Source organism: Platalea leucorodia (assembly GCF_965183815.1).
Source record: "Platalea leucorodia genome assembly, chromosome: 3".
Lineage (NCBI taxonomy): Eukaryota > Metazoa > Chordata > Aves > Pelecaniformes > Threskiornithidae > Platalea > Platalea leucorodia.
Window position 1 is genome coordinate 29,970,932 of NC_138825.1, and position 27,676 is coordinate 29,998,607.

At 37.8% G+C, this 27,676-nt stretch overlaps 1 protein-coding gene across 1 annotated transcript in view; it reads right to left on the bottom strand.

Annotated features, from left to right (window-relative positions):
* Nucleotides 1–27,676, bottom strand: part of THADA (THADA armadillo repeat containing) — a gene marked incomplete at its 5' end in the record, with an annotated part of 164,022 nt that overhangs the window by 88,181 nt on the left and 48,165 nt on the right. The window contains 3 exons of the mRNA XM_082305213.1: nucleotides 4,346–4,514; nucleotides 17,496–17,627; nucleotides 19,020–19,109. Coding sequence (XP_082161339.1) covers nucleotides 4,346–4,514; nucleotides 17,496–17,627; nucleotides 19,020–19,109 — 391 coding nt within the window. The remainder of the gene's footprint in view (nucleotides 1–4,345; nucleotides 4,515–17,495; nucleotides 17,628–19,019; nucleotides 19,110–27,676) is intronic.

Here is a 27,676-nt window from a genome sequence, read left to right on the forward strand (position 1 = left end):
TTCATGTAATTTACGTCAAAATTTTGATGGTTTACACAAGACTATCTACAACACTAAAAGCTATGAACATTATACCCACAAATCTATGCAAACAAGAATTAACCAGGTGCAGACTGATGGGAATAAAAATTCCGCATAGCTTCATGAAGATGCCCCAATCACTGGCAGGATCAAAGAATCATTAAAAAATGAGGGGGAGACTGGCAGGAATCTTAACTGATCATCTGTCCATCTCCCATGTCCAGGCAAAATCTTATATACATGATGGCAGATCAACTATTTGTAAGTGCTGAACATTAACACATCCTTAATGTTAAAAAGTAGTTTCCAATATTTAAGCTCATATTTGACTGTGTTAATGAACTAATAGAGAAAAGTATACCTTTCAGACATCAGCTATCAATAGCTTCCATTTTCCAAGACTAAGTATTTCTGTAGAAATCTCCTGAAGGCTACAGCCAATTTTTGCCCTGGACTTTCCAATTTCCTCTCTGCATGCTCTTGCTTCAGTATGGTTCTTCTTGCTTTGCATTCACTAAGGAACTCCTAATTTGTCCAAGCTGATGTGTTATTACACTTTTTTATCTGTTCTATGTTAGGCTGATTCCTACTTCTGGAGTTATCACTTCTCTGAAGAACTACCAGGTCTCCATAATTCCTTTTTCTACTTAGGGCTCATTTCCATGTGATATCTTCTTATGAATTCTAAATTTAAGTGAACCTTGAGCTTTACTAATGTTCGGAGGTCTCTGATTAACTCTTGACTCTAGCAAGTGTTTTGCTTAAGACATTCAGGCTTATTGCAACTGCATAGAATTAGACAAACTAAAGACTGGAAGCTTTCATAAACATCAGGACTCAAAACACACTCTTTTACATAAGTATCGTCTTTACTGTAGTTTTAAGAGACCCAGTTAAGACTGTTGTCTATGAGACTAGACATTTCTGCAAAAACACAGACATAAAAAGAGAAAGCAGACCATGTCCCTACCTGCATGGCTTACTAATACCACTACGAGTCAAACCAGGACATTGAAATTACTAATTGCAAGTACAGATTATTGCATAAAACATTTCTCAATTAATTACAGCTTAATTCTGAATTTCTCAATTATTCTGAATGGATGGAATACATACTGCAGGAATTCCAACCCTAAAGAGGCAGAAGGTCAAAAAAACCCCATTTGATCTTCTGATAAGGATACCTCACAATCTTCCCAAATACTTTAAGTTCTTTGGCAACTGCCAAAAGTCAAAGAGTTTCACAAACATAAAGGTTTCCCTAATTATAAATTTTTATACACTTCCAGAAGTCTCTACTTAAAGGTCTGGACGAGCACTTCCTTTCAGCTGATCAGCTAAAAAAACCTAGATCTTAAAACAAAGGAAGACAGAAATATTTCATCATTCAAAAAGGCCAGTAGAAGATTTCTGCATTTTCTTGTGGATTACAAACTTGACTCCCTCTCCCTGTCTCCCCCCATGCCAGTTTGGATTATGGAGCAAAGTAGAAACTGCACTCATAAAGGAAAGACTAAGCATAGAACAGATTGTTCTTTGTCTTATTCAAGTCAATGCATCTACTTATGATGCAGAACTACTCCTTGAAGAGTATCATCAGTTCTGTAACAGTTACAGAACAGCAGTATTCCTCCTAGATAAATCTTGAAAAGAATTCTTCTGTAAAACATGTAAACTATAAGATTATTTTATCCTCATGCACATTCATATTGCTATATAAACTGAGCCACAGTTATCACACTGGGGAGGAAAAGCCATGTTTTCACATTATGCAAAGGTCTGAAGTTAAACACAACACATTTGCATCCACTGTCAAAAACCACTCCTTATCAATCTCAGCATTTTGAAAACCAGGCCATGTTTGTTTGGACAAGCACTCCATGCTGAACTCTTTTTGAATGATCTTTCTATAAATTAACATTTGGCTTGCAACAGACGAAGCGATTACATAACTCTGAAACATAACTGACATATACCTTTCAAGGTTCATTACATTTGACACTGTCACATAAGCTTTAAGTCTGAATAATTCCAACCTTCCTGTTTAAGACTTGACAGCATATGAACACTGAAATAAAAAAAAAAAAATATCAGGCAACAAACTTAATCAGCTTCTGACTAATGTGACTGAACAAACAAAATTAAATTACTGAATTCCATTTTCATAAGATATTGGCCTTGTATTGCTGGAAAAATCTAAGTTTTATTGAGTTTTGTACAGACTCTTTTTAGTCAGGATTTTTGTTTTGGTTTTATATCAAAGAGGAAGATAAATTCTCTACTGCGTCGTGGAAACGCAGAGCAAACAGTTTCAAACACTGCCAGATCACTGCCTCTTCAAGTAAGCCTTCAGAGAAACAGTGCTTTAACAAATAGTCCCGTAACATAATTTTCTACAGTTCAATGAGCCTTAGCAGCAGCTTTGCAAGTCCCCTCTTACATTGATAAAAAGGGAACTGTAACCATGCATCCAAAACCCCCTGAAAGTCACAGTACTTTGCTCTTTGTACTATTTACAGGAGGCATGTGTTGAACTACCTGGCATTAGTGTTTGTAGAGATACAACATCAAACACCACTGCCTCCCTTTCTGCACATCTTTATCACTCTACAGTATTTCTTCTGAATTTTTGTTATTTTTAACTAGCAACACATAGTTCATCATTTCAGTCACACACTAAATTTGATTAAGTATTAAATGAAGACTTTGCACAACCTTGATTCACAAGTCATAAAAGCAAAGCCCAAGACAAATCTGACAGACCAAACATCACTGAACTGTTATGGTACAACTGACATTTTTTTGAAGAATGTCATACTCTGACAGCACTTGTCTCTCCCTGATGCAGTACCAATTGCAGTAGTAGTTTCTGGTAGCTGCTCAAAACTTACAAAAAAAATCACGTTAAAGCCCTGATAGTATCTCCTGCCTCCGAGGTATGGAAAAGAAAACTCCCAACACCTATGCATAAGATCATGTTAGCAATGCTGGATTAAAAACCAGATCATCCTTTGGGCTCTTTCAGAACCTACACTCCATTATTTTTTTCCACGTCACTAAGAAGGTGGCAGTGGCTTTACACACTACAGCCAGTCCACACCCTCACAACCAGGGTTATAATAATTTTGGACCAAGAAAGCACTTAATTGCCTCTGTTGGAATAACCCTCTCTTCCTAATGCTTCAGGAGGTTCAGGAGTTTCGTGACACACCAGGGCTGCACAGGTAATTTGATGATGGCAATCTCCTCCTTCCCACGCAGATGCAGCAGCTCACAGGTCTAAGCACTTGCATGCATACAGGTGCACGGACTGCTTTTCAGCGCAGAAAAGACTGGGCACGATCATCCCACACCCTGCAACAACCTTCACTGTAACCAATCGTCATCCAATTGCCTGAAACCCTTTACAGGTAAAGTTGACAGAAACAGCTCTAGAGGGACTCCACTCATTTCCCTGTCTTACGTTTCCTGTAAGGACATGATTTTAAAGGGAAATAATATGCTGGAAAAGATACCCTAAAAACCCAAAACAAAACCACACACACCCCACCACACAGTTTACAGTGGGAATGTGTACCTAGATAACTTGCCAACTAAGGCAGACTAACAGAGCTGATAATGTACAATATGGCTTTGTTGGAGGGTTGCTTGTGAAAAACAGGCAATAAAAATGGGTAACTTATTACTATGATAGCTTAAAAATCAAACACAGTGAACCGACTGCCATAAACGAAAGGAATGATATTTGGGGAATGAAGAAATTTCTGATTCCAAACCGATAGTGAGGTGTTCTCCAGAATGTTTTCAGAAGAATACAGTACAAAGCTTATCGCGACTTGTACAGCAAACTGACAGGAAGCTGCTGGTGTAGCAGGAAAAGCAAATGAAGTAATATATAAATATGTAGGTACGTAGCAAGTCTCAATATCTACAGTACTATTGGTGCTTGGAGTTCAGCTTTGCCTCAGATTTGCTCTGTGATTTTGGGCAAGTCACACAGATCTCTCTGTAGATATGTTTAGATAAAGATATTTGCTCTCAAAGCACTTTAATCTCCAGAGATGAAACATTATATGAAATGTAAATGTTGATATTTACAGCTTACAGCCTACTAATGACGGTTGAAATGTACATTCCACATTTATCATCTGATAGAATCAACTCAAAAGCAGTCTTCATTCATGTTCTGACAATGTGTGAACGTTCAGCACAACTCATTGCATGTCATCTGGCTGTGAAGTATGACCAAAAACATCCAACAAAAACCCCACAGTAAAAACAAAAACAACCAAAACATCAAAACAACCAACCCCCAAAAACTTACTTGCAGAAGCGTTCCATGAATATTATTCTGTCGTATGCAAGGACTGGTAGAGTCTGGAAGCCCCTCCAACAAGGACAGCACCGTACGTGGTACTTCATTTACCATAACAAATGGAACAAGGGCCCGACCTGACATCTCACGTGAACGGTACACAGGAGAGTGCCCACACCTAGGAAAAGAAGAAATACCTATTTTTCTGTCATCCAGCTGCAATCCGCTGCTGTAGCTAAAACAAAACAAAGGATAATGCAATGAAAACTAAACCATATTTCTCACAAATCAAATGTACGGTCTTTCTTCTCAGTAGTGAGAGAGTATTTGCCCAGAAACATAAGTTATGCTAGAGCCATGTTGGAGGCTTGTTTTTTTTCCTTTAGAAGCTCCTGTGTTTATGTAAAGCAAAAAATCCAACCAACCAACCAAAAAACACCAGAAAAGATGCAATTATGCCATGAAGCAGGTAAGTATATGGTCCCGTTCCATCCTTCTTGATGTTTATGTTACTTACTATACATCAATCATATTCAAATGTATGAGTTTGGCTTAAAACTATTAAACTCCATGTTCTCAAACAGATGTTTCCATAGGAACACAACATGGTGTCTACTGGAATTTTAGGTCTTATTTCCCACTGTTTTTTAGAACATATTTAAAGGCAGAAAGTAAAAGACACATTGGAAAATAATTTTCTATTATTTGTAATTAGTATCTCAAAAACAAATACTTCTTATTTACTAAAAATTAAGTGATAAAACTGCATATAAAACAAATGCCAAAAAGAACCTTTTATCTTTTAACGTTATTAAGGTTTTAACTGGCTGTAGATTTATGAATATACACAGAATTAACTATTCAGCTATATTAACACATTAACCAGCTGTATACTACTTCAGTAGCATGTATACTGAGCTGAGGTGAATAACAATCTTTTACCAACTGAAAGCAGGTTAGGCTAAGTCTTTCAAAGCCAGTAATTCTTGCATGTGTCAGTTTTTGTAAGGCAGATACGATTCAGCCACCCGCAGTCTCAGACAACTGAGAAAGTTACCACAGGGTTTAAAAATGAACGGCCAAATGACTTAGGTGATGGAAAATGGCAGAAGTTATGCTGAGATACCTCCCAGCTGATTGTGATGACCCAGAGAGATGGCCTTCCCTCCTCCTACCCACTCATCTTTTTCCTGAATTGCTTCTTACATACTTTCAGCTTACAAAATCACATGTAGTTGAGATTATCCCCTGCCAAAATGGGCAAACCACTTTTGAGCTCTCCCAAACAAGCCCTGCAGGGTCATGCCTACGTATTTAAAACATGAAATGAAATTAAAAGGTATTCTAAGGTTTCAAATATCTGTAGCAAATTTAAATCAATACTCAAAGTAGTTGTTTACTTTCATTCACATCAAAGAAACACAGAAAACAGTTTCCATCTTGAATCAGCAACTGAGTTAATAGGGTTTTGAACAGAAGACAGTAAACAGACTTAACTGAAATAGCGTAACAGTTCTGACATTTTAGTCACATTAGGCCACAGTATGCCTGAAAAACACAGACCTCATTTAGAGGAAGTAGAGAGCTATGCTACCCCTCAACGACAGGCTTTTGGGGGAATTTTCACCCTCACAGCATGGCAGCACGTTCTGTCCTCCACCTCCCCACGTCTGCCCTCGTAGGGAGTGATTTTTAGAAAGATCATCTTTGCATTTCCTTTTCAAAGACTGGCTGTCCCTCACAACAGGATGCAAAAGCAGAGCAGTCACAACTGGAGGCTCTTTCGTACGGAAAAGCTTTAATTGTGTATTGACAAGGTCCAAGAAGAAAGTCAGCTTAGCTCTTAATAAAGAGCTTCCATTTTTTTTTAAACAAAAACATTTTAATTCTACTGCATAGTAAATTTAAACCTGAGAAGTGATTTGTCTGAAACCATTCCTTTATTTCTGCTAAACCACGTTTTCTTAACGAACAGATTCTGACATGTAGATGTTCTTTCCAAACACAAGCAACACTGATACTGTAACGAATGTCTAATTTTTAATTAGCTGTAACTGTATACTCAAGACTGTTCTTTATTTTGTTCGTGACCTTTTACAAATCCCAAGGGATCTGACATGTCTTCAGAAGGAAGAATGGAAAATGGATAAAATGCCAGGGTTTCCTCTAAGTTGTGCAAGGGTACTTTCCAACACTACATGCTTCAGAGGGGCTTTGCTCCTCGAACACGATGCAATGAATTAGAATGGAATTCTGTGGGTTTTTTGCTAGCAATAAAAAATGGAGTTGAGAACAATTTTTAGATAACCTGACTTTAACTTTGTTGTCTTGTAAAAACTGACATTAAAGAATTATAACTCATACATATACAGAGATACAGTATTTTACGTGTCAAATTTTGTTCCATGCTGTTATTTTATCAAATTTGTTATGGAAATAGAAGTGACTGCTCTGTATTTAGAAAGAAGAAAATAATTTCATATTACAGGCAAAATTGTCTCAGCTGCCTAAAATCTGGGTCCACAACAGAGACTGCCACCTAAGCATCTATACTGAATGTATAGAAGGCAAAAGTGCAATTCTCAAAACTACAGACAAGTCTAATCTTCACCTCTCCTCACGCCCCAAATTGTTGTTTGCTATAAGAACCTCAGCAGCCAAGTGTCACCCCACACAGAAACCTAACTGGGACCCTCAAATTAGGTTCTGTTTTGCACTTTGAGGATCCTAAATCAGGAGGCAATAACCTCCTCCTCCCCCTGAGCAAACACACAGGTGCCCAGCGGGTGCAGAACTCGCCCAGGACGCAGGGGACCCGGTTCTGCAACTTTCTGTGCCTGAGGGAAATGCAAACCCACAGCTACTACTTGCCCAAAGGGCAACCCAGCCACCAACCTGCCACTGTACTACGCACCTGCTGTACACCAATGCAAACCTCTCGCACTACCAGTTGCTACATAGGGTGCAGTGTACTCACAGGAACTGGCATCTTAGTGGAAACCCCCGTAAGAGCACTCTTACAAAGTCATTAGTAAGGAACAAGAGCATCACAAAGTTTAAGAACAATAAAGTATCTGCCTTATAGGAACACATATGGGAACACAAGGAAGGTATTTCACATTGGCAAATAGCTTCCCAAATCTGAGAGGGGTTAAGATTCCTGCTGTTTCTTTTTTATTTTACTTATTTATTTAAAAACTCCTAATACTCAAAGAAAATTGGTGTTCCCCCCCCCCCCAAGAAACAGTACTGATAACATTTCAAAACACTCCTCCTTTCACATACACATGCAAGATATCACCACTAGTGACCTATCCCTGAACTTCTGCATACCCTGAAGGCACTTATGTGTACATCTCATGTTTTGAAGGCACTTGGCTTCATTCCTGAATGATGCAAGAAGTTTGCCAGAAGAATGCCAAAATATACACTACTTTTTGCATAACCTGTAACAGCAGCCTAGATTAAGAACAGGCAGTTTTGATTTTTACTGGATCCCACTTAGATATAATCTCTTACCTGTAAATAAAACTAAACAGGATCAATTCTCAAAAAGTGAGAGGACAAGTGAATGCAAATAAAAGAACTGAGTAACACAAAACAACGTAACCCAATGTAGCAATTTTTTGTTTATTGTTATACCAGCCTCCAAGATCAACTATACACCTTAACGCTGAGTCAACCACTTGTATTCTTAAATATTTATTCTACCTAGGATTTAGCAACAACTATGGGAAGCAATCTCACAAGCTGTATCAAGAAAAATCATTACAAAATTACGGCAATCACTGTAACTCAGTTCATACCTGCAGCAAAACCTAGCAGCTTAAGAAGAAATATTTTAAGGCTATTGAACTGTTCTGGTTACTCCTCCTGCAGCAGTTTAACACACTGCCATCCCCGAGATTAGTTTCACTAACATGGTGGCAGTTGCCTTGCCAGGACATTGGCAGAAAGGAACAGGACCTCCAACCTTGGCGACTTCACCATCCAGCCTCTCAGCTTCACCTGCCGACAACATGACTAAAATCTATCACAGGCTGCCTCTTCTCATCTTCTCTGCAGGCAAGTACGAGCCACAGAGTCTTGCATCCGTCAGGGAAGTGTGTATGTGTGTGCAAACCTGTATTTAAAACTGGTTCATTTTCTTTGATTTGAAAAATACTCGGTGGGGTTGGGGGGGAAGTGTTTTCAGTATGTCACACGTTCTTTACATGCAGATCATTTATAGGCTTTAAAATCTAAGAAGTATCTAAAATGTTGTCATATGTAAAAACATACAGTATTCCAACCTAATTTTACTACATCTCAAGGTAGCAACAAGCAATGAAACTTGCAAAATCCTCATGTGATACACTTCTGTTAAATCCTGAGGGCAATTAACAACTGTTGAAGTAGTATTCCACGTTGAACTCAGTACTGTTTATCTAGGTGCACGAGGTATTGGTTGTAAACATGTTTACTTCACACAGTCCTTGATCAAGAACAAAAAGTCAATAAATCTGAGAAGGTTTCACTTTGTGTAACCGTAGATTCAATGCACTTCCACTGCTCCGCTCCAGTTTTAACACTTAGATCCTGAACAACCCTCCTAACTGACATAATTTATGACCAACTCTCATAAGGCACAAAGATTCCATACTCCTCTGCACACATCAAAGTATCTAATTTATTATTCTGGCTACAAACAACAGAACACTAGCTGTAAATAAAAATATCTTAAACTTCTTGTGGAAAAAAAAAAAAGCACTGCAGGTGTTTCCTATATGCTTATTTTTCTCCCTTTCTTATTACTCCCCCTCAACAGACCTTATATTACCCAAATTAACAAACCCAATAAGGATTACCTTTTATATGAAGGTCACAGAAACAAATGAGTAGAATTAATTTGAAAAATCACACCTGTAGCTGAAAATATGTCCGTTACATTAAGTAACACCTACAGTTGTTAGAAGGATTAACAAGGAGAAAAATATCTATTTCCAGGTTTACTGGATGTTGTCACAGCAACCTGTACATTACTAATTATGCCACTGCTTATTAACAGTGCAGTTCCTGCAGTCCTACAGACAGTATCACAGCATCACAATTCTGTTTTCAGCTGAAATATATTCACATCCCTTGCCTTCACAAAATGTTGGAAGAGGGAATTGGGAACACCAGCCGTGAAAACGGAACCGAAACAACGGGAGACAGGCTGAACAACGAGGAAGGGAACGTTCTGCAGAAGGGGCCTCTGATCTTGTAAGTCAAACCAAGTATCCTACCACCATCACAAAAAGAGTTTGAGAGGAGAGGGCAGCATGAGGCAGGGAAGGCACACTTGCAATTCAAACAAACCAACTCTGCCTGCTAGTTAAAGCATTTTAACAGCCTCCAGGGTTTTTAAAAGATAAAACTGATTAAAAATACATGAATAAATAAAAATCAAATAGATGGTATCCTCTAAACCCTGAAGCTAGTTATGCCACAAGGTCCTAACAAATGCACTGGAAAGAAAAAATTATAATAAGGCTTCTGTCCGATTCTATACAGACGCAGTAAGTTGTATGACAAAGAGGTTTTCTCTTTCCTCCACCACACAGCTATATAATTCAACGCATCAGTTTTAAAGCAAGAATTAAAAACATGAAATTACATTAAGGGAAAACATGGATGGGGATCACAGAGAAAAGTATTTAGCAACAGATTCAGTTCCTATTAGAAAGAGTTCGATTATTAAGATTCAAGAATATTGTACTGTCTGTATTAAGTGAAATAACTCAAAAAAACCTTTTTTAGAAAAAAATCATCATGATTATATACGAATTCATTTTTTTCCCCCCTGAAAGATTAGATTTAGTAACTTTCGAATTCAGTATTACGGGTTTCCAAGCAAAGAGAGGTCCAAAAATAGCATTAAAAGAAAAAAATACTCATGCTTCCACACAATTAACATAACTTGGACTTCCACACTGGGGACGAATCGGGAGGACAGTTCCTATTCATTAATGTGAGAATAAGGTTTCCTAGAATATGAACAATAATTTGCTATACATACTTAAGGTTTCTTTTGTTCATTTATTAATTTGCTTGTTTTGTGTTTTTCTTCTAAGGAAACATAACTATTTTCCATTTTGTTAGATTTCTGTGTTCCTTAGCAATTAAAGTATCCAAAGCATTTAATTTTTAAAATGTATTTCACTGTGGAAATCTGTATTGTAATTGGCCTGAAGACAATTTTTTGTTCTTTAATCTGAAATTAAGAACCAAAATAACCACAGAATAGTCCAAGTTTTGATACAGCATCTCAATATTTACCTGACAAGTAGAAAAACACTATAAAAGTATCAACAGTTTGCCGGAGCTTTTAGATCTACAATCAACACATGGATGTAGTCCAGCAAATGCCTGAACACAATCACGGACAGAAAGAGATCAAGTTTAATTTCAGGTTATTTATGCAGTACTAAACCTCTAAATTCTTATCTATTTCCTTTAAAGTTAAGTTAATGGTTGCCCAAATTTCTAGTCTCTTTATACATTGTGTTAAGTATTTTATTCTTCCAATTTGGGCAATTAAAACCTTCTGGTTTTGTAAGGGCAGTGTTTTCCACACAAGAACCTAATGAATCAGAGTAACTATAAATACTGCAGAACTATGTAGGCAAAGTACAGAGACTTTTCTTTGTGAAAGCTGTCCACAAGCTATCCCAGGAGTTGTTTCTCCATACGTTTCCAAGGGCTTTCTAGGAAGAAATTATAGACATTTCTCTCTTCTTGTCACCAAGACCTAGGTTATTGTAAAAAGAGGCCAACTGATACCAGGCTGAAGCAACAACAGAAACTTGAATTGTTGTGGTTCAGCCAGCCAACAAACTAAGATCTCTAACGTGTAAGCCTATGAAAACTGTTACTAATACTGTGTGTAAACTTCAGACCAACAGAAATATATTCTCTTCAAATGGAGATTTGCTATAGAACATGCTGACACAATTTAAATGGCCTCTCTTTTCTTGCATTCCCATCAAGAAATCCCAAATAATATCTCCAGGCAGCTAACCTCTAGGTTTATTTAACTATTTGTTGAATTCCCATGAGGTTAGGGCCTCCTTCCATCAGTTCTCGGTTCACAGCATTCTAGAGAAAAAAAGAACTGCTTTTAACTCAAGGTCACGTAACAGAAAAATTTTCATTCACAACCATATTTTAACTTTGTTAATTTGTGAAAAGTTACTATGATGTTTCACAACTGCAGAATAATGGAAAGAAACACACACCACTTATGATCAAAACAGTTAGGATAAAGCACAACAAAGAATGTAGACAAACTACTTTCTGTCTTAGCAACTGTATCATTATTTTGAACTCTCTCTGAAAGGGAAGCTGAATGCATAAATCAACTCTCAGCACCCTATAATGATTTTGAAAGCTTCGGCTGGTTGTAAACAATCATAGAATCATCAAGGTTGGAAAAGACCCTTAAGATCATCGAGTCCAACCATTAACCTAACAAGAATGCAATAAGACCAATTTTCAAAACTTATTATCAGACTCATGAAAACAACAACCAAAGGATCTGAGTTCTCAAAGACGCTTGCCTTTCAGCCATACCACCAAAAGCAGCTAGCCCACTGCCAAAAAGCCTTCCCAGTATTGCCCCTTATCAAACTCAGACTGTTCTTTTTAAATAATATTGGCCTTTAAAAATATCATTATACTTGGTTTTCCTTGACATACCTACCATCCTCTGCATAGTTAATGCATTGTTTCTCTCCATTTTCATGTTCCTTCCTGCAAACACTTTTGCAGAACAAGCTAAATGTTACTATTTGGCTACTTATCTTGACCAGCGAAGTATTTACTGACTGGCTAATTTTAAGCCTGTAAATGAATAATACAGTTACTTCACCAATCATGTATTGACAGTTGGGCACCCCATCATATTTTTTACTGGATCATGTTTCAAATAAGAAGTAGTATACATCAGATTTTAACCTAGGATCCCAGCCATTGTCCCTCTTCAGGAGTCTGCAATACTGGAGAAAGATATTGTTACTCTCAGTGCTCATGAACCCCTCTCTGCTAGACAGCACCTTTTATTTCCCATGAATCTGACAGTTCCCTACAGTTTGTGAATATTTACTACATTGCGTCAGATGATAACCTGCCAGTGAGCAGCAAACAGATTTATGAACGCCGTAAAAACTAGAAGAAGGAATCAATAATGAATACCTAGGGGCTGTAATATTTCCCATCAGCGCCACCTGAACATGAAAAGAACATTTGCCCACAGTTTAAGAGAAAAGGCGGAGGAATACAGCAAAGAATGTACAAGATGTACAATGATTTTCAGTTGATCAGAAGGTCTTGGAACAGCCTACTGCCAATCAAGCACTTTGCAGTCTTCTCTAGCGCTACAATTTGAACTTAATCAAAATGGAAAAAATGACAAACCGTTTACCATTTCTTATTTAAAAATGCTAAACAAGAGTCTGAAAACCTTCTTATTAATAAATACTTACGTGAACCGTAAATATTTCTACAGATCAGTACCAATCACTATGCAATCAGGATTGCACAGAGAATAGACTGAGTAGAAACAGAATTCCAAGCCAGAAAAAAAAACAAAAACAAAAAACAAAAAACAAACAAACAAAAAAAAAACCAAGACAAAGGAAACAAACAGAGACGAAAGACTAAGATGTGCATGTGATATGGAAAGCTAGGGAGATGCTGGCATGAACTAAAGATTCATGTGGAATCACGGCCCCCAGGATGTTTTTTGCTTTTCCCCTCAAGTTTGAAAGAAATTGCGGCCAATAGCCTGCATCACTTCTTGCAGAGGGACAGACTCACAAATGTAATTCTCTGCTAAGAAACATAAGAAGGTGAGAGTCTCGTAATGCATCCAAAAAGTCCATGGAATCCCTAGGGTAACAGATCTTTAGAGCTACAGAGTGCGGTCTAACTCCTTCAAAAAGCCCAAGAAAACAAAGTTTAGCAAAGGAACGTCTCCCCGGCCCCACAGGCAACTGGTATGGCAGGACAGCAGGCCCCACAGCGCTGCAGAAGGACGCAATTCACAGGAACCCGCTGGGACGCCGGGCCAGAGCTGGCGGAGGGCTCCCGCGCAGCAGGCGGGCATCACCAGCGCCGCAGCACTGCTGTGGGAAAGGGATCACGGGGGGCACTCCTGACATCTTGCGCCGCTTCAGCCGAGTGATTTTAAGAAATTTACCGAGCTGACTTTGCCAGCAGCCTATTAGGAGGTTTCGCAGAGCCTATTCTGACAATCAAGCTGTGAAAGCAGTAACTTCCAAGAAGAAGTGTATCAATAAAAAAGTCATACCATCTTCGGTTGTTTCCTCTGCCTTTCCAATACAGGGGATAACTAGATCAGGGTAAGTCCCCGTACCCTCTAGCAGATGCATCCAGCCCACAAATAACAGATTTATTTGGGCTTTCCTATCACAGCTATATGACAGCATTTGAGCTGCCAGTTTGCTCACAGCTGATGTAGACTTCCCCACTCCTTCTCTAAGCACTCTGAGGAATGACTTACGGTAACAGGGCAGCTGACAATGCTCCATCCTACGGGAAATTTTTCCTCGCCACACAATTTTGTTTTCCTTGCATCTTAGTGTCTGCCACTAACTAACAGTCGTGGTAATTATCCTTGTATATTAATGACAAGCTCAATTGAGGGCAAACAAAGTAGCACCATATCAGTTCGGGGTGGTGGATGGAGGGGGGCAGGAGGGGAAAAAGAGCAGCTGTAAAGGACTAGTGCTTCCCATTGCCACCTACCCTGGTCCCCGACTAAAAACAGCATCAGGGGATTTTGGAATTTAGCTCCTCCATTTTACAGAAAGATGCAAGTTACAAAATTCTGTACAATAAAATAGTGTCTGTTTCCTAACTGTGTTAATTTCATGGAAAGATGTTCAAATTTCTACTTCAATTGTCCTCAGACAGTGAGTTTCTTCAATGATTTGCAACATAATATACCTAGAAGCAACACTGCTTTGAAATCTGTCTATTTGACAAAGTTTTAAAGGGGAAATTTCACTAAGAATTAAAAACAGCTTTTTCAAGTGGAAGACAAGGCACATATACCCAGCGAGTTTTAAAAAACATTATATTGTTTGACGTTTTAAAGCTAAATTTTTTAAAACTTCTTATAAGATTAAAAAGTCACACTCCTAAATACGGCTAGACTTCAATTAGTCAAAAGTATCCCAAGTCAATATAGCAATACCCATTTTACTCCTTCAGAGCATTCAGCCCAGAACATTTAACACTAAAGAAATACTCTGTCAATGCCATGGTACGAGAGGACATAAGGTGACTCAAATTTAGATCATTCTGAAGAGATTACAGGTCTTTGAAAGCAGGAGGGGGAGGCGAAAGGGAGGTTATGTTTTTGTTTCATACTTAAAACATTACCTCCCGATTACCTCCCTTCTTAATCAAAAACATTCTGTACATTCCTTCATCTTAGAAAGTAACCATTAAGCAGACCTATCCAGCTCTTAAAAAAGTGAGGTAGTAAGTTGTGAATCAAAGTGTTCCCTTCCAAACATAGCATCTGCAAGGGGAAAGGGGAAAAAAAAAAAAACTTTTAATAGAACTGCAGATAGGTAATCAAATGCCCTAGTTCAACAGGGAGTAACAAGTATGAGCAGAGAGATTGCGATTTGTCCTTGTAGCATTTAATCCTACTCATATTGTGCAACTCATCTCAGCACGGTCAGAGCAACCACAGCTCTACTCCCACTAGATGGAAAATTCCACTCAGGCTTAAGTGAAACTCTTCAAGCCCAATTTGAATTCTTCCTGCTAAACCCAGTTTTGTTCAGAGAATTGCTCATTCGCTTGCAAACACAGTAAGTATTCTGTTCATCCTCTCAGAGCAACAAATGAATGCCACTTCATTGTGGGTTGAGCCCTGTAAAGAGTCTGAAGATCAGATATAGGTTATATTCACCCTTCCTCTCTCCCTACCACATAAGCAGTATCTTTCCTTGACAGTGGTACAGCAATAGAAATTTAAAAATCTCACAGTAAAAACATGGCAATTAACTGTTATAACTGCACTGGGCTACCATGTAATTATACGTATATGTAGATGTTATATAATACAATACTACATCGAGCAATTCAAAGGAACAGTTAATATATACAATTTAATGTTTTGATGCATAAGGCCTTTGGCACCAGGCCTTCTCTTTGATCCTCTGTAAGTGGTTACTTCGCAACAATCTTCATTACCACCTTCTAAAGAACAACTAAATGAACAGGAAAGAATTTTATTTTAGTTCATCTGCTCCTGTAGAATGGAAAATAGGAAGGGAAACAGAAGGGAAATTAGCAACATCTTTATCTTACCCAGGTAAAGCACCCCTATGTCTTCCAACTAATGCAGTCAGAGTGAACCAAAAACAATCATGGTATTCACAGAACAAAGACGTAAGAGCTGTACACAGAAATACAGGCAGTAACAGCACACTGAGCTATACCATAAACACATGTATTTCCCCCTGCAGAATCCTTGGTATTGTCCCCTGGCAACCATAAAAAATGCCAATGCTTTGCTAAGTAACCTGACAGAAAATGCATGTCTGTACACCCACATACAATTTTCTGTCTGAAATATGGAAGAATTTTATTCTAGTCTTATACCTGTATCCACAGCACTTACTGCCAAATTCAATGGAAAGAAAATGCAGAAAACGTCATCTTTATTTGCCACACCACTCCTCTTCAGGAGCAGAGTTAAAGGAAGGTAGGTCCAATGATACAGGTCTCTTAAATGTTTCAGGTGCTTCTTTTAAAGATTTTATTGGGTTTTTCTCCCCACATCTTCTGAATGGATTTAAATAACCTCAAGAGAATAAGCTAATTAAGTGTGAGGAGTTATTTTGCTGGTCTATGTACCTTGCCAAAAGCAGTGCTCATAATATAACGACAAAACTCAAAAGCTGTAACCAAAAGCTTATCAAAAGTTGCCAATCTATTGCCAATATCAGAAAGTATGCTGAAACATTAAAAAATAAAAATAATAAATAAATAAGCATTCTCCAGTGTATTAACAAAGGCATAAGAACAGAGCTAATCAATGATGTAATGAACAAATACAGTTTTAAACATTTCCAAAAAAAACATTTAAGATGCAAATATGGCAGAAAACCAAACATTTTTAATTGTTAAATACAGTGCATTTAAAAACTCTTACTACAGTTTTTTTCCTTTAAGAAAAAATGGTAGGTTATTATTTATTCTTGAAAATTCCCAAAAACTTTGTGAGAAGCAAGAGATACATCACATCTGCTATGAAGAATAAGCAGAGCTATTTTTATTTTCTAACGTAAACGGTAGTTTAAAATAAAAATTGGAAGATCTTAGGATAACAACAACTTTATCTTGTTTCACAACTAACGGAGTAAGATTAAGTACGGAACTTTTTCACCCTACTGCTCTGAAGCTTTCACACAGATAGCAAGACTTCCTCTCAAATACTGACTATGCTCATTTCTCCTCACCCACCACAGCCCTGTTCCCTTATCAGGCTCCCCATCCCACACCAGTGGCATACAGAATAGCAAAAATATCTGCTAAATATCTTGATGTAACCACCATATAAATGAAAGTTACACTATATAAAAACTTGAAAGGTAATCTTAGAAATATATTAGATATAGAATATATCCATATCTTTATCTAGCTATATATGTATATATTTATGTATATGGACAGATATGGAGATATATACGTACGCACACATCTACAAATCTATATATTAGTCATTACATTCATGCGTTACAAACAATCATTCTGCAGGACTGAAAAACCCATCAGAAGTTTGTACAGCAAATCTTGCATTGCTCAAGTCAGTCCAGCTCATCAGTTTTCATCTACCCTCTCTGCGGCCGCAATCGTGCTGTACAGCATTTGCAGATGAAGGTTTACAAACAAGTCATACAATGGCTTGCATGAGCTGACATTCTTTCTAATCCCCCAAAACAAGTATTAATAATATAGGGAAGTCCAACCAATGAATATCAGTTTTTCCTTTAAGAATTAAAGCTGAAGAGAAGCTTAAAAAGGCATTTTATAAAAAAATCCGAAGATTCAAGAAAGAACTCCCATCACATGAAAAAACACAAAATCACCTTACCTTATAATAAATGGGACAAACGGTGCCATGCTGAGTGCTGAGTAAGTGCCATCCATTGGAGATGGATACAGCCTTCCCAGGATTAAAAGCAAAAGGAAGAGGCTTGGATGGATTTTCAATTCTTCAGCTTCACTAAATAAAAAAAGTGGTAAGAAGCATTTGGTCAAAAAAACATCCTCCTTCATGCTAGTCTTGAGACTCTTCCACACACAATACCCTTCTGCATTTCTTGTTCAAGGAGGTATGCCAGGCTGATCACTGCAAGAAAGTGCAAACCCTACTGGGATCAAACATGGTATCCAGTTCTCCTGCGGCACCACTGGGGACCCCCGTATGAAGGCACTTAAGGCTGTGCTGCCTTCACTTTCCTACATTATCCCAAGCCTCCTTTATTCCTAATAATGGTGAGCTGCCTTTGCTTTTAAATAATATTAAAAACCAGCACAGATAATGTTTCTCTAGAAACTGAGAAAGTTGAGTCACAAAAAGACAGTTAAAAAAAAGTCTTTTTTTCAGTTGGGGAGGAAATGTGTATTTAGTAAATAGCAGGCTTTATTAAAGAATAGTTCTTGTCATTGACACCAAGTGGCTACTATTCATACTGTAAAAACAATTAGAAATCCCAGTCAAAATCAACACTTCTTGATTTAGTAAATGTTTAGTAAGATACAGACCTTAATCTGCATTGACAAAAGCACTGAAGACCAACATTTCAGGCAGCAGCTTTCAATCTTTTTCAGTTTAAAGACTTCCCAAAATTTTCCAGTGATGACCCTGTCACCTTTTGAAATGTCAGGTAAAGCAAGACTGCTGCGCAGAATATATACACCATCTTTTCTTAGAGCAGAAACTGCAAAACATGTGACGACTGGTGAAACCCCTGCTCCCAAGTATCAACCTCAGGCCCACTAAACAGACAGCTGAACCATGCCTGTAAATCAGCTGCTGAACTTCCACAGTTTATACTATAGTACTTTAAGAAAAAACAAAGCCAGCACTGGTTTACTTTAAAAGTTCATGAACCTGGGGGTAACAGCATCAGCGTGATCCCAAATGATATCATCTGCATTGATCAAATTGGAGCTCTCAGCCACCATTTGTGGAGTCCTTAAAAAGAGATCAAGGACCTTCCCCAGAGTCAGTGTGTCACAGGCTGGAAAGTGTTCATTTAGGGTTACGTGAGGCCTATGACCCTCTATCACTTAAACATGTCAATAAGTCTCATCGTTAAACATGAGACAGTCAAACATCCAGTTTCTGTCTTTCCCTGAAAAATATACGTTCTTTAACATCTGATTCTAGGAACGCAACAACTACTAATTATTCCACAGTAGTTCATACTCCAGAGACTTACTGCAATGTGCAAAAGTTATAGGAAAAAAGCCTTAGCAAAAGACACTAGTAGAACTGTATCGTTTCAAGAAGCATTGATGAAAAGAACAGCATTAGGGTATAGATGACACAACTCAGTTTAACCTTTTCATTGCACTTCATATTTCAAAGCTTTCTCAGATACCATCTTACCTGTTCAAAGTATTGGTTACAACCTCCAACTGCTTGAGAAGGAAAGGATAAAGACTTGGAAACCGAGAGAAGAACTCCCTTCCTGTCATTCTGCAGAAGAGAATGAAGAAGAGTTACAATCAGCATTCTGCAGTAATTAATTGCACCCAGAATACCAGTTTACTTGGTGGATTTCTGATGCTACAGTGAAGTCAGAGAGCCACAAGAACCATGCACACATGATGAATTCCTTTCAAACAAGGCACAATGTTTTCATTAAAAATGATGATACAGCGTAGTTTACACAAGCTAAGTAACTCTGTCTGTATGTGTGCATACTAACACTTTGTCAGCTAAACTGGTCGGGCCTTTTTGGGAAAAAAGGATCTTAGCCCCTTAATCACACTAAAAAGAAAAGATACAGCAGCTTAAATCCTGGCACCATTTTAACAACATTCTGGCTGAACAAGAGAACACTACACTTGCTTTAGTATGGTTCATGCACTAAATAGCTAATAAAATATATTTAATAGATATGTACTAACAGATGCTCATATTTTACTGACACCGAAAAGCATCTCAGAATAGTAACTCACAGAAGATCTGTAAAACACAGTGGCAGAAGTGTCTGACCTTCCATTAGCCCTCTTTACACAGCGCTGCTTCCAGCACATGGTAGCGGTGGCATTTCCAGGCCACATTTTCGCTTGTGTAGATGGAGCGACCACATTCAAAACAGAGCAATGTACCAATACCTATTGAACTCATCCCTAGCCAGAATTAGTAAGGCAGCATAGTTCGAGTCACAACAGCAAATCAATCCAAGCTAAAAAGAGGTAAGTAGACTTCTTCTGTATTTGTTTGTTTTATAATCTTTTGATCACATGAAGGATGGCTTCATGGTTTATAGGAAACCATTTAGCATCGCCTAAACAAGAACCACTTAAATGTTACAGTGGGGAGGTTCTAATTAGACATATATGCTATGCAGATAAAACAGACTTCCTTTAAAAATAAATAAATAAAAGGCCATCCATTTAGAAGAAGAAAGCCAACTGCAGAGTTTGCTTCCCACATGATCAACCAAGATAAATAAGTACGTTAGCATGGCTCCAATGCAAAGCTTCCAACAAGCTGACAGATCCAGGTCTAGAAAAATAACACGATGAGACGGCAAGATTGAATGTGCGTAAAAATAAGCATACAAAAAAAATCATGCAAGAATAAATCAGCACATGGCAAGCATCAGCACAGCTTCTTCCAGCAGTCAGCTAACATAACATGCCTTAGCCACAGGCCACAGAATAAACACAGCAAAACCAGATCGCTAGATGGAAACAAACGTTCAAAGAGGTACAAGAAGCTTTCTCTCGGCATGTAAGAACAGTACAGTGAATTGCTGTAAGTAAAAGCAGGACCAAGGATTCTGCAGTAGCTGTTGTATCTACAAAAAAGATTTCAGTTGAAAAATTTAGATGGAAGCATTTGAACTGTGAATGAATATAAACTAAAGCACTAACGAGGATGGTTTAAAAACATCAATACTGATAATCACTGGTTATTTAAGCAGAAAACACCCATGTAATTTCTTCTAACAGCTTCTTCAAAACAACTTCAATTTTTGCACATACATTATGTAGCAAGCTGAAGATACAAAGCCAGAGACAGCACAAAACATAAGATCTAAGTAAGTGTACCAAGTCAAACAGCCCATCTTACTGAGTTTTCACATGTAAAACATTAAGAACTCAGTATTTGGGGGGGGGGGGGGGGGGGGGGGGGAAATCAATCCAAAAACGCTGTGACACCTCCACCTCTTGTGCCACAGAGCACATCAAGCAAAAGCAGAATTGGGGTTAACTTTCCTAGGGAACGGATGGCAGCTGGTTAGAGACTTAAGAGAGGACTACATGCAAGTAGTATCTCACACAAGTATTTTTAACAGGGCCATTTTTAATGTATTAAAAATTCAGTAGCCAAGTTTGAATCAATATTAAATAATGGAACTGAATATCCTTAGAAAGCCTTGAATTTCTTTGTAATTAGTGTGGTTTCATGAATCTTTTTGACAGGGAAAGAAAACGATAACTACTGAAGTGGGCAACTCACAAAACCACCCACTTGGTTTACTGCTCTGCAAGGTTACATGAGGGGAGAGGGCAGTCTAATCAAAACCATTAATCAGCAGTATCTGCAGAAAAGATGCCTGAAGGCACTTTCAGAAAAAGAGACACACAACTGCCTGAGCAGACTGGTTGTTGAGGGATTATTTTAAAGGGCCTCCAGTTCAGAGAGGAAACAAGAAAGACTACACATTAGCAGAAGGGCTGCAAAATGAAAAGGTGTTCTCAAAAATACAGAGCACTGATTCAAGTAGGAATCCACTACCTGGGGATGTCAAGGCAGGGAGATGAGCAACTGGAGAATAAGCAGAAAGCAAAACAGCCAGATAGAGTAAAACACGGAGGTATTTAGTTGTTTCATTTCTGATTACTGACCATGCTTGTTGCTCCTGGAAACACGTACGCATTATTAGGCACGCCCAAGTATTTGTGTACAGTAACTGAGACTGGAACAACGAAAAAATGCAATGGTTCTGCTTTTCAAAAATTTTCATGTCACTAAGCCACATCTTTTCTATTAATTTCATCAAAAACTATACTGCTTTGAAAAATTAATACTAACACTTTAAGATTTGGCTCATGCATGTCAGTGATATCAAGAAACTCATGCATGTGCATACACACACAAATGTGAGTTAGGCTTTGTAATTAATAAGCTATCCACATATCTTTAAAAGAAGTTAAGCCCTTGACATACCTATAAAGGAATATATCAACTAAATGTGGACTAAAATAATCCAAAAATCACTGCTAACAGTTTTCATGGAACAAGCTTTTTCCTCCTTCTCTAAAATATATCTGACAAGGAATGATAGGTTTAAATTAAAAACATGGATAACTATCTTTCCATTAGTCACTGACACAGTTCAAACAGAGATTTTTGGCAACGTAGCTACCATAATTAAATCCTTAAAGCCAACATTTTGCAGATCACAGGATTTTACACCTACTCACTCTAAAACATGTTTATAAGAAAAGTAACTGGGAAGAGCCTTAAGACACTAGTATTTTCCCCATGTCCAGCTGAAATTATTTTTATATTGCTTCAGAGCTCTTCTTTGACAGTATGTTCAACCACAGGCTCTGTAATAGTATTTTCTTTTTTCCTGTTAGTAACCCAAGGTAGTACAATTTCACAATCCAGAATTTCAAATGGGATTACTGAGACCTAAACACTGGACTACTGGAAGGTTATTTACTGAAATAGGAAGTACGGTAATGAAACAGAGAAGTTACCAGTGGGCCGATAATGCTTACAATAAAATCCCTCTCCCCAGTGTAAAATGTCATTTAAGTATATAATTAAAGTGATGCTTAATGTCTAAAGGTTGAGAGATAACCTAATGGAAGCACTCGTATCCTCCTAAATTCACTGGTAAAAATAATCTGTAAAACTGTATACACGCAGAATACTGTGATACAAAAATAGGAAGATGCAATGTTTACACTTCAGATACTTTGCAGTTTAACAATGTTAATGCTCTGCCATATGCAAGCGATTCTGCAGAAAAGCCAGATGACTAAATTAGAGTACAACCCATTCACAAAAGGTTCCATTTCGATGGCTAGAGACAGCAGTCATGTTTGGCAATTTTCAGAAGAAAGACTGACGAAGAGTATTTACGTGCAAAGGGAGACATGCATGAGTTTCTTTCCCAGTTTCACTCAGGTTTCCCACCAGAAGAGATGTTCCATTAACAAAAAACAGTCATATAGAGGTATCTTCTGTACCATGCCATACAGAATCAAGCTACACCCGCTACCCCTAACTATTCTCTGCATGCCCTTGAGTCAAAAAAACTCTTTCCCACTTTCGTCTGCTCCAGAGTCTATTTAAGAGGGAAAGAAGGTTGTGATGACAGCAGAAAAGACATTTCATTATAGAGCTCATACAAATCAGCAAGAAGTTACGCTGAAGGCATGTGATGCTATAAAGGACAGAATATAATTCCTAGCAGTAAGCATTTGGAAGACAACAGTGAATCACAGCTAAGTTACCAAAAATCAACAACTAGTTGTAGTAGTAAAAATTAAAACAAAACAAACAAAAAAAACAAACAAAAAAACCAAACCCAAACATAACTGAAAGCAGACTGTAAATCTATAACACTTTAAGGAAAAGCCTATTTTAAGCATGAACAAGAATACAGTTTACAGTGTTGATAAAGTTTCTTTAGGAAAAATGCAAAAAACAGTTTTACTTTTCTCTGAAATAACCTAAAACAGAAGCCCTTATTATACACTTGATTGTCAGCAGTTCTTCCATTCATTTAGCACTGGTTCTTTGGCTTCATCACTTTTCAGAGTAGAACCTTGGGTGGCTTAAAGTAAGCTAAAAATCATGTACTTACAAGTTTTCGTTTCATCTGCTTTGCTTGTGAAGATATTCAGTAATCATCAAACTTCTAGAACCAAATTCATAAATGCTGCTGAAAACTGTGACATCTCCAGTCATTATACATTGTGTTTGTCCGAGTAGCAACTTGATGCCCCTTGATGCAGGGGTTAGTATCCATGTCTATATAACTAGTCTCTTTTAAATAAATATTCCATCTTTCTGCACAATGAGTGTGTGAATTATATAGCTACATTTAAGCATAAAACCATGGATGTTGCAGTGTTCTTTTTTAAGCTGTGCTGCACACTTAAGAGAATACTCTAGGAGATTAAAATTCTGCTGTGACACTGGGGTATACGTATCATTTTACTGTGACATGTGTCAAAGATTACCTGCTTCTGTTCTTTCACTTATTTTTCAGAAGAACTGAAGGCTTTATAACCTTGTATGATGCTTTTAGTAACTGACATGTTAAAGAAGATTCGCAGTAAATATGTTCGTATTTGAGTATAGGATAGGTGAGATTTAGAGACAACAAATCTTCTGAGGGCAGCAAGGGTCTCTTGTGCTCTTTTTGAACACAAATATTGCTAACATCTCAGGTCAGCTGACAAATGCATGGCCAGATCTGTGACAGGGAAAAAATAGTATTTTTAAAAAGGAAAAATAGAACTGGAATGTGAAAAACACAATACAGACAGACACATTTAGAGAGATCAAGACCAAGAATGTAGTTTTCATGAAATGACTTAAGTCCTCTTCTAATCGTCTCCTGTAAAATCTACTCTTGCTATACCAATCCTTACACTGGAATCATTAACCATAGTATGTCAGCTGACCCTTTAAGATCATTACTGCACTTAAGAGCAGTAATGCAGAAACAGAATCCAATTTACTCCGTGCACTGCAAGGACAACTGCTGCTGAAATCATTCAAAAACCAGGACTGAATTTGGTAAAACTGTCATTCAAAATGACAGATTTATAAAGATAGTCTAAATTTTACATATCTGCTTCTTTTGCCTTCATTAAACCATGAAAAAACCCCACAGTGCAGCTTAACTAGACTAACTTAACTAGTTTTTAGTTGTCCACTTTGACATTCATGTTCTTTCCCTGGCCCTCATCACTTGTTAAGTAGTTAGATTCTGTCTCAAAATACATGAAGTTTCTTTCCCTATTAACAAACATATACATCAGAAGCATAAACTTAAAATAAATGGAAAACATTTTCTTCAACTATACAAAAAAGACCAAGGAAAAAAAAATGTATGACATGTTGGTTTATACTGAGGTTATGGTAAAGACCAAAGCTAATTCAGATATGCTTTAACAATTAAATGAATTTTTTGCTCCTTAAGTAGCACTAAGGAATATGACAGTCAGCCGCATTTCATGACAGGACAACTAACAGTAATAAAGGTACAGAAAACAAAAATTATCCTAACTGAAGGGAAAGCAAAACTCAAAGAATTGACCACATTCAACTCAAAGGATAATTTCTTATCTTGAATTTTAGAACATAGCAGAATAGCATAATATTATACAACTACGGAAGTAAATATGTAACATTTTAAATTATTCAGAAGTGCTGGTAGGGAGAATGATTCAGAAAACTACAGACCTTTATCCTGGCCTCAAGAATATACAGAAATTTAGGGAAAAAATAAAATTGAAAAAGAGAACAGTTACAGATAAGAGAATAAGATAAAATGGAATTCATTAAGTGCAATGTGCAAAACTGTGAGAAACTAGATTGAGCCAACCTAACCCACATCTTATCCAAGAACAGTAAAAATATTTCTAGACAAAGGAAATAAAACAGTTCTAGTCACACAAGTCTCCTGAATGTTATCTCAACAAATGAAATGTTTGAAATCTGCAAATCTTTTACTCAAAATTTGCTTCAAAGTAAAAACCAGGGCAGCTCCAGCTCGGAGCAGAGATCCAGTTCTCATCTGCTTCCTTCCCAGCTAAAAAAACCATGGGCTTTCTGTGAGACACAGAAAACAGCAGGAAGGAGACACCATCCTGCAACGTAGTCTGAGGAAACATCTACACAGGGTCCACGGTGAAACTACAGCCTTGGTTTAACAGATTAAACTCTAGTGTAATCTCTATGAGTGACAGTAAAATATTTGACACGCTGCAATTAGGGTATGCTATTAGATAAAACGGGTAAGTTAGAGAAGGAACAGGACTTTAAAAAGACCGAAAAAGAACATGTTTCAAGTCAGTTATTGGTGGACCTAATCTGTTGTTGGGACCAATATTATTATTAGCTTAATTGAAGACCACAGCAAAAGAGTTAGGAGTGTGCCAATGAAAATCTACTGATGAAACAAAAGTTATGAGGCACTGTCTGTAGAGATGGAAGATTAAAACACTACGAAACAAAACTGGGTACCTTGAGGACCCGAACACTAGAAGGACATGAAGTTAATAGCAGATAAAAAGACTGCATATACGAGGAAAAATTAAAAAAATGTGTTACAACTTTGGAGCTCATCAGCTGGAAATAGCAAAAGGATCTGAGCGTATCAGTCGGTACCTTGGATCCCTCATCAAGAGGGCAAAGACAAAGGGCAAATGTGATTCTGTAACACATCGACCATGATACAGTCAGTACGGACAAGGAAGTAAGTACGAATGCCACTCTCCAACAACTGGGTAGGTCGTAAGCCGGAATAAATCACAGCTAACTTCCAGCTAAGAGAGACACTTAAAAGAAGCTGCTCACATGACCGAGGGAATGGAAAGCAAATTTGCTGAGAGGAGATTTAAAAACCTCACCTTGTTTTGTCTGGCAAAATTAACACAGAGGGGATATACGACTGGCATCCACAAATACCTCAAGGGAAGCACCAGGAGGGAAAATAATTATTTAAAATAAAGGACAATGCTGGCACAAGAACAAATGAGTATTAAACAGCCATACATTGCAAGTTAAGTTTCTAATGATGAAAGCAGCCAGAGTGTTGAGAAGTTTTACTTGGGAAGGTGGCATTCAGGGAATCTTCCTGCAGAAATAGTGGGGAAAAAACAAATTGTTTTTAAGATGTGACTTGATCAGTTTATAAAAGGAACAGCATAGCAAGCTTGTTTATGAAAAGAACTGAGTCAATGTACCAGCAGGGCCTTTACTACCGCGTGCTCCTGTGATTTTGTGACATGTTGATCCGCATGGAAATTCCAACCCTTTCTTAAAACACGTGCAGTTCAACTGGTGCTGAACTGTTGCTGATAAGAATTATACAAAGATTAGCAACGGTAATTTTCAAATCTCACCCTTGAAGTTATCAATCAGACTAAGACTGTATGCAGACAGATTCCAAAATGCACACTGGATGAGTATGGAAAATTTCTAGGATTTCCTTTCAGAAGTTCCAGGCACTCGATCACCTCTAAAAACTTGCTTGTATTTCACTCCTTTTTAAACAAAATTGAAGTCTGCAGTGTGTTTCTGAAAGGGTGAACAGGTGGCTCACACCTTCTTAATAAACAAAAACCTTTAAGAGAGTTGCAGGCTTCACTTCACTTAAGAGAAGCAGAATCTTAAATTTATCCTAAGATAACCCCATTGTAGTCTGCTCAAGGAGGTAATCTGCAAATTCCGGGGGCAAGCACCATAACTGGAGTTTGGGAAGAGAGTGGACACGCTACTGAAAGGCTCCAAACCTGCAGAGTTTGAGTTTCACATCCATAAAGAAGTAACTGATAGAGAACCCAACCTAAAGAAATTTGTCCATAAATGCACAGAGAATCCAAGTGTCTGGCAAGCATTTAAATAGAGGAAACTTGAACAGATTTGTGATAATTGATAAAACAATTATCATAATTTTAAAATCATTCTTGGAATCTATTCTTTCTTATTTCTTAGGGAAAGCAGTTAAGCTACATTTTAATTAAGGCAGAAAACTTTAAAATGGACTAGAAAATGCTGTACTCCTCAAATAGGTTCAGCTTCACTCAGCCTTCTCATTTGGAAGCTGAGAGACTACAGCTTGGATAAACAAAGCATTTGGGCTGGACCCCCAGGCCCAAAGGCTCTCAGTGGTTCAGGGTTTGGTTGTTGGCTAGTAACCAGTGGAATACTCCATGGGTCAATTCTGGGGCCCCTACATCCCTCAACATTTTTATCAACAACATGCTTGATGAGATAGAAAGCACCCTCTGCAGATCTGCGGACAACGCTGAATTAGGGGGAGTGGATGAAAC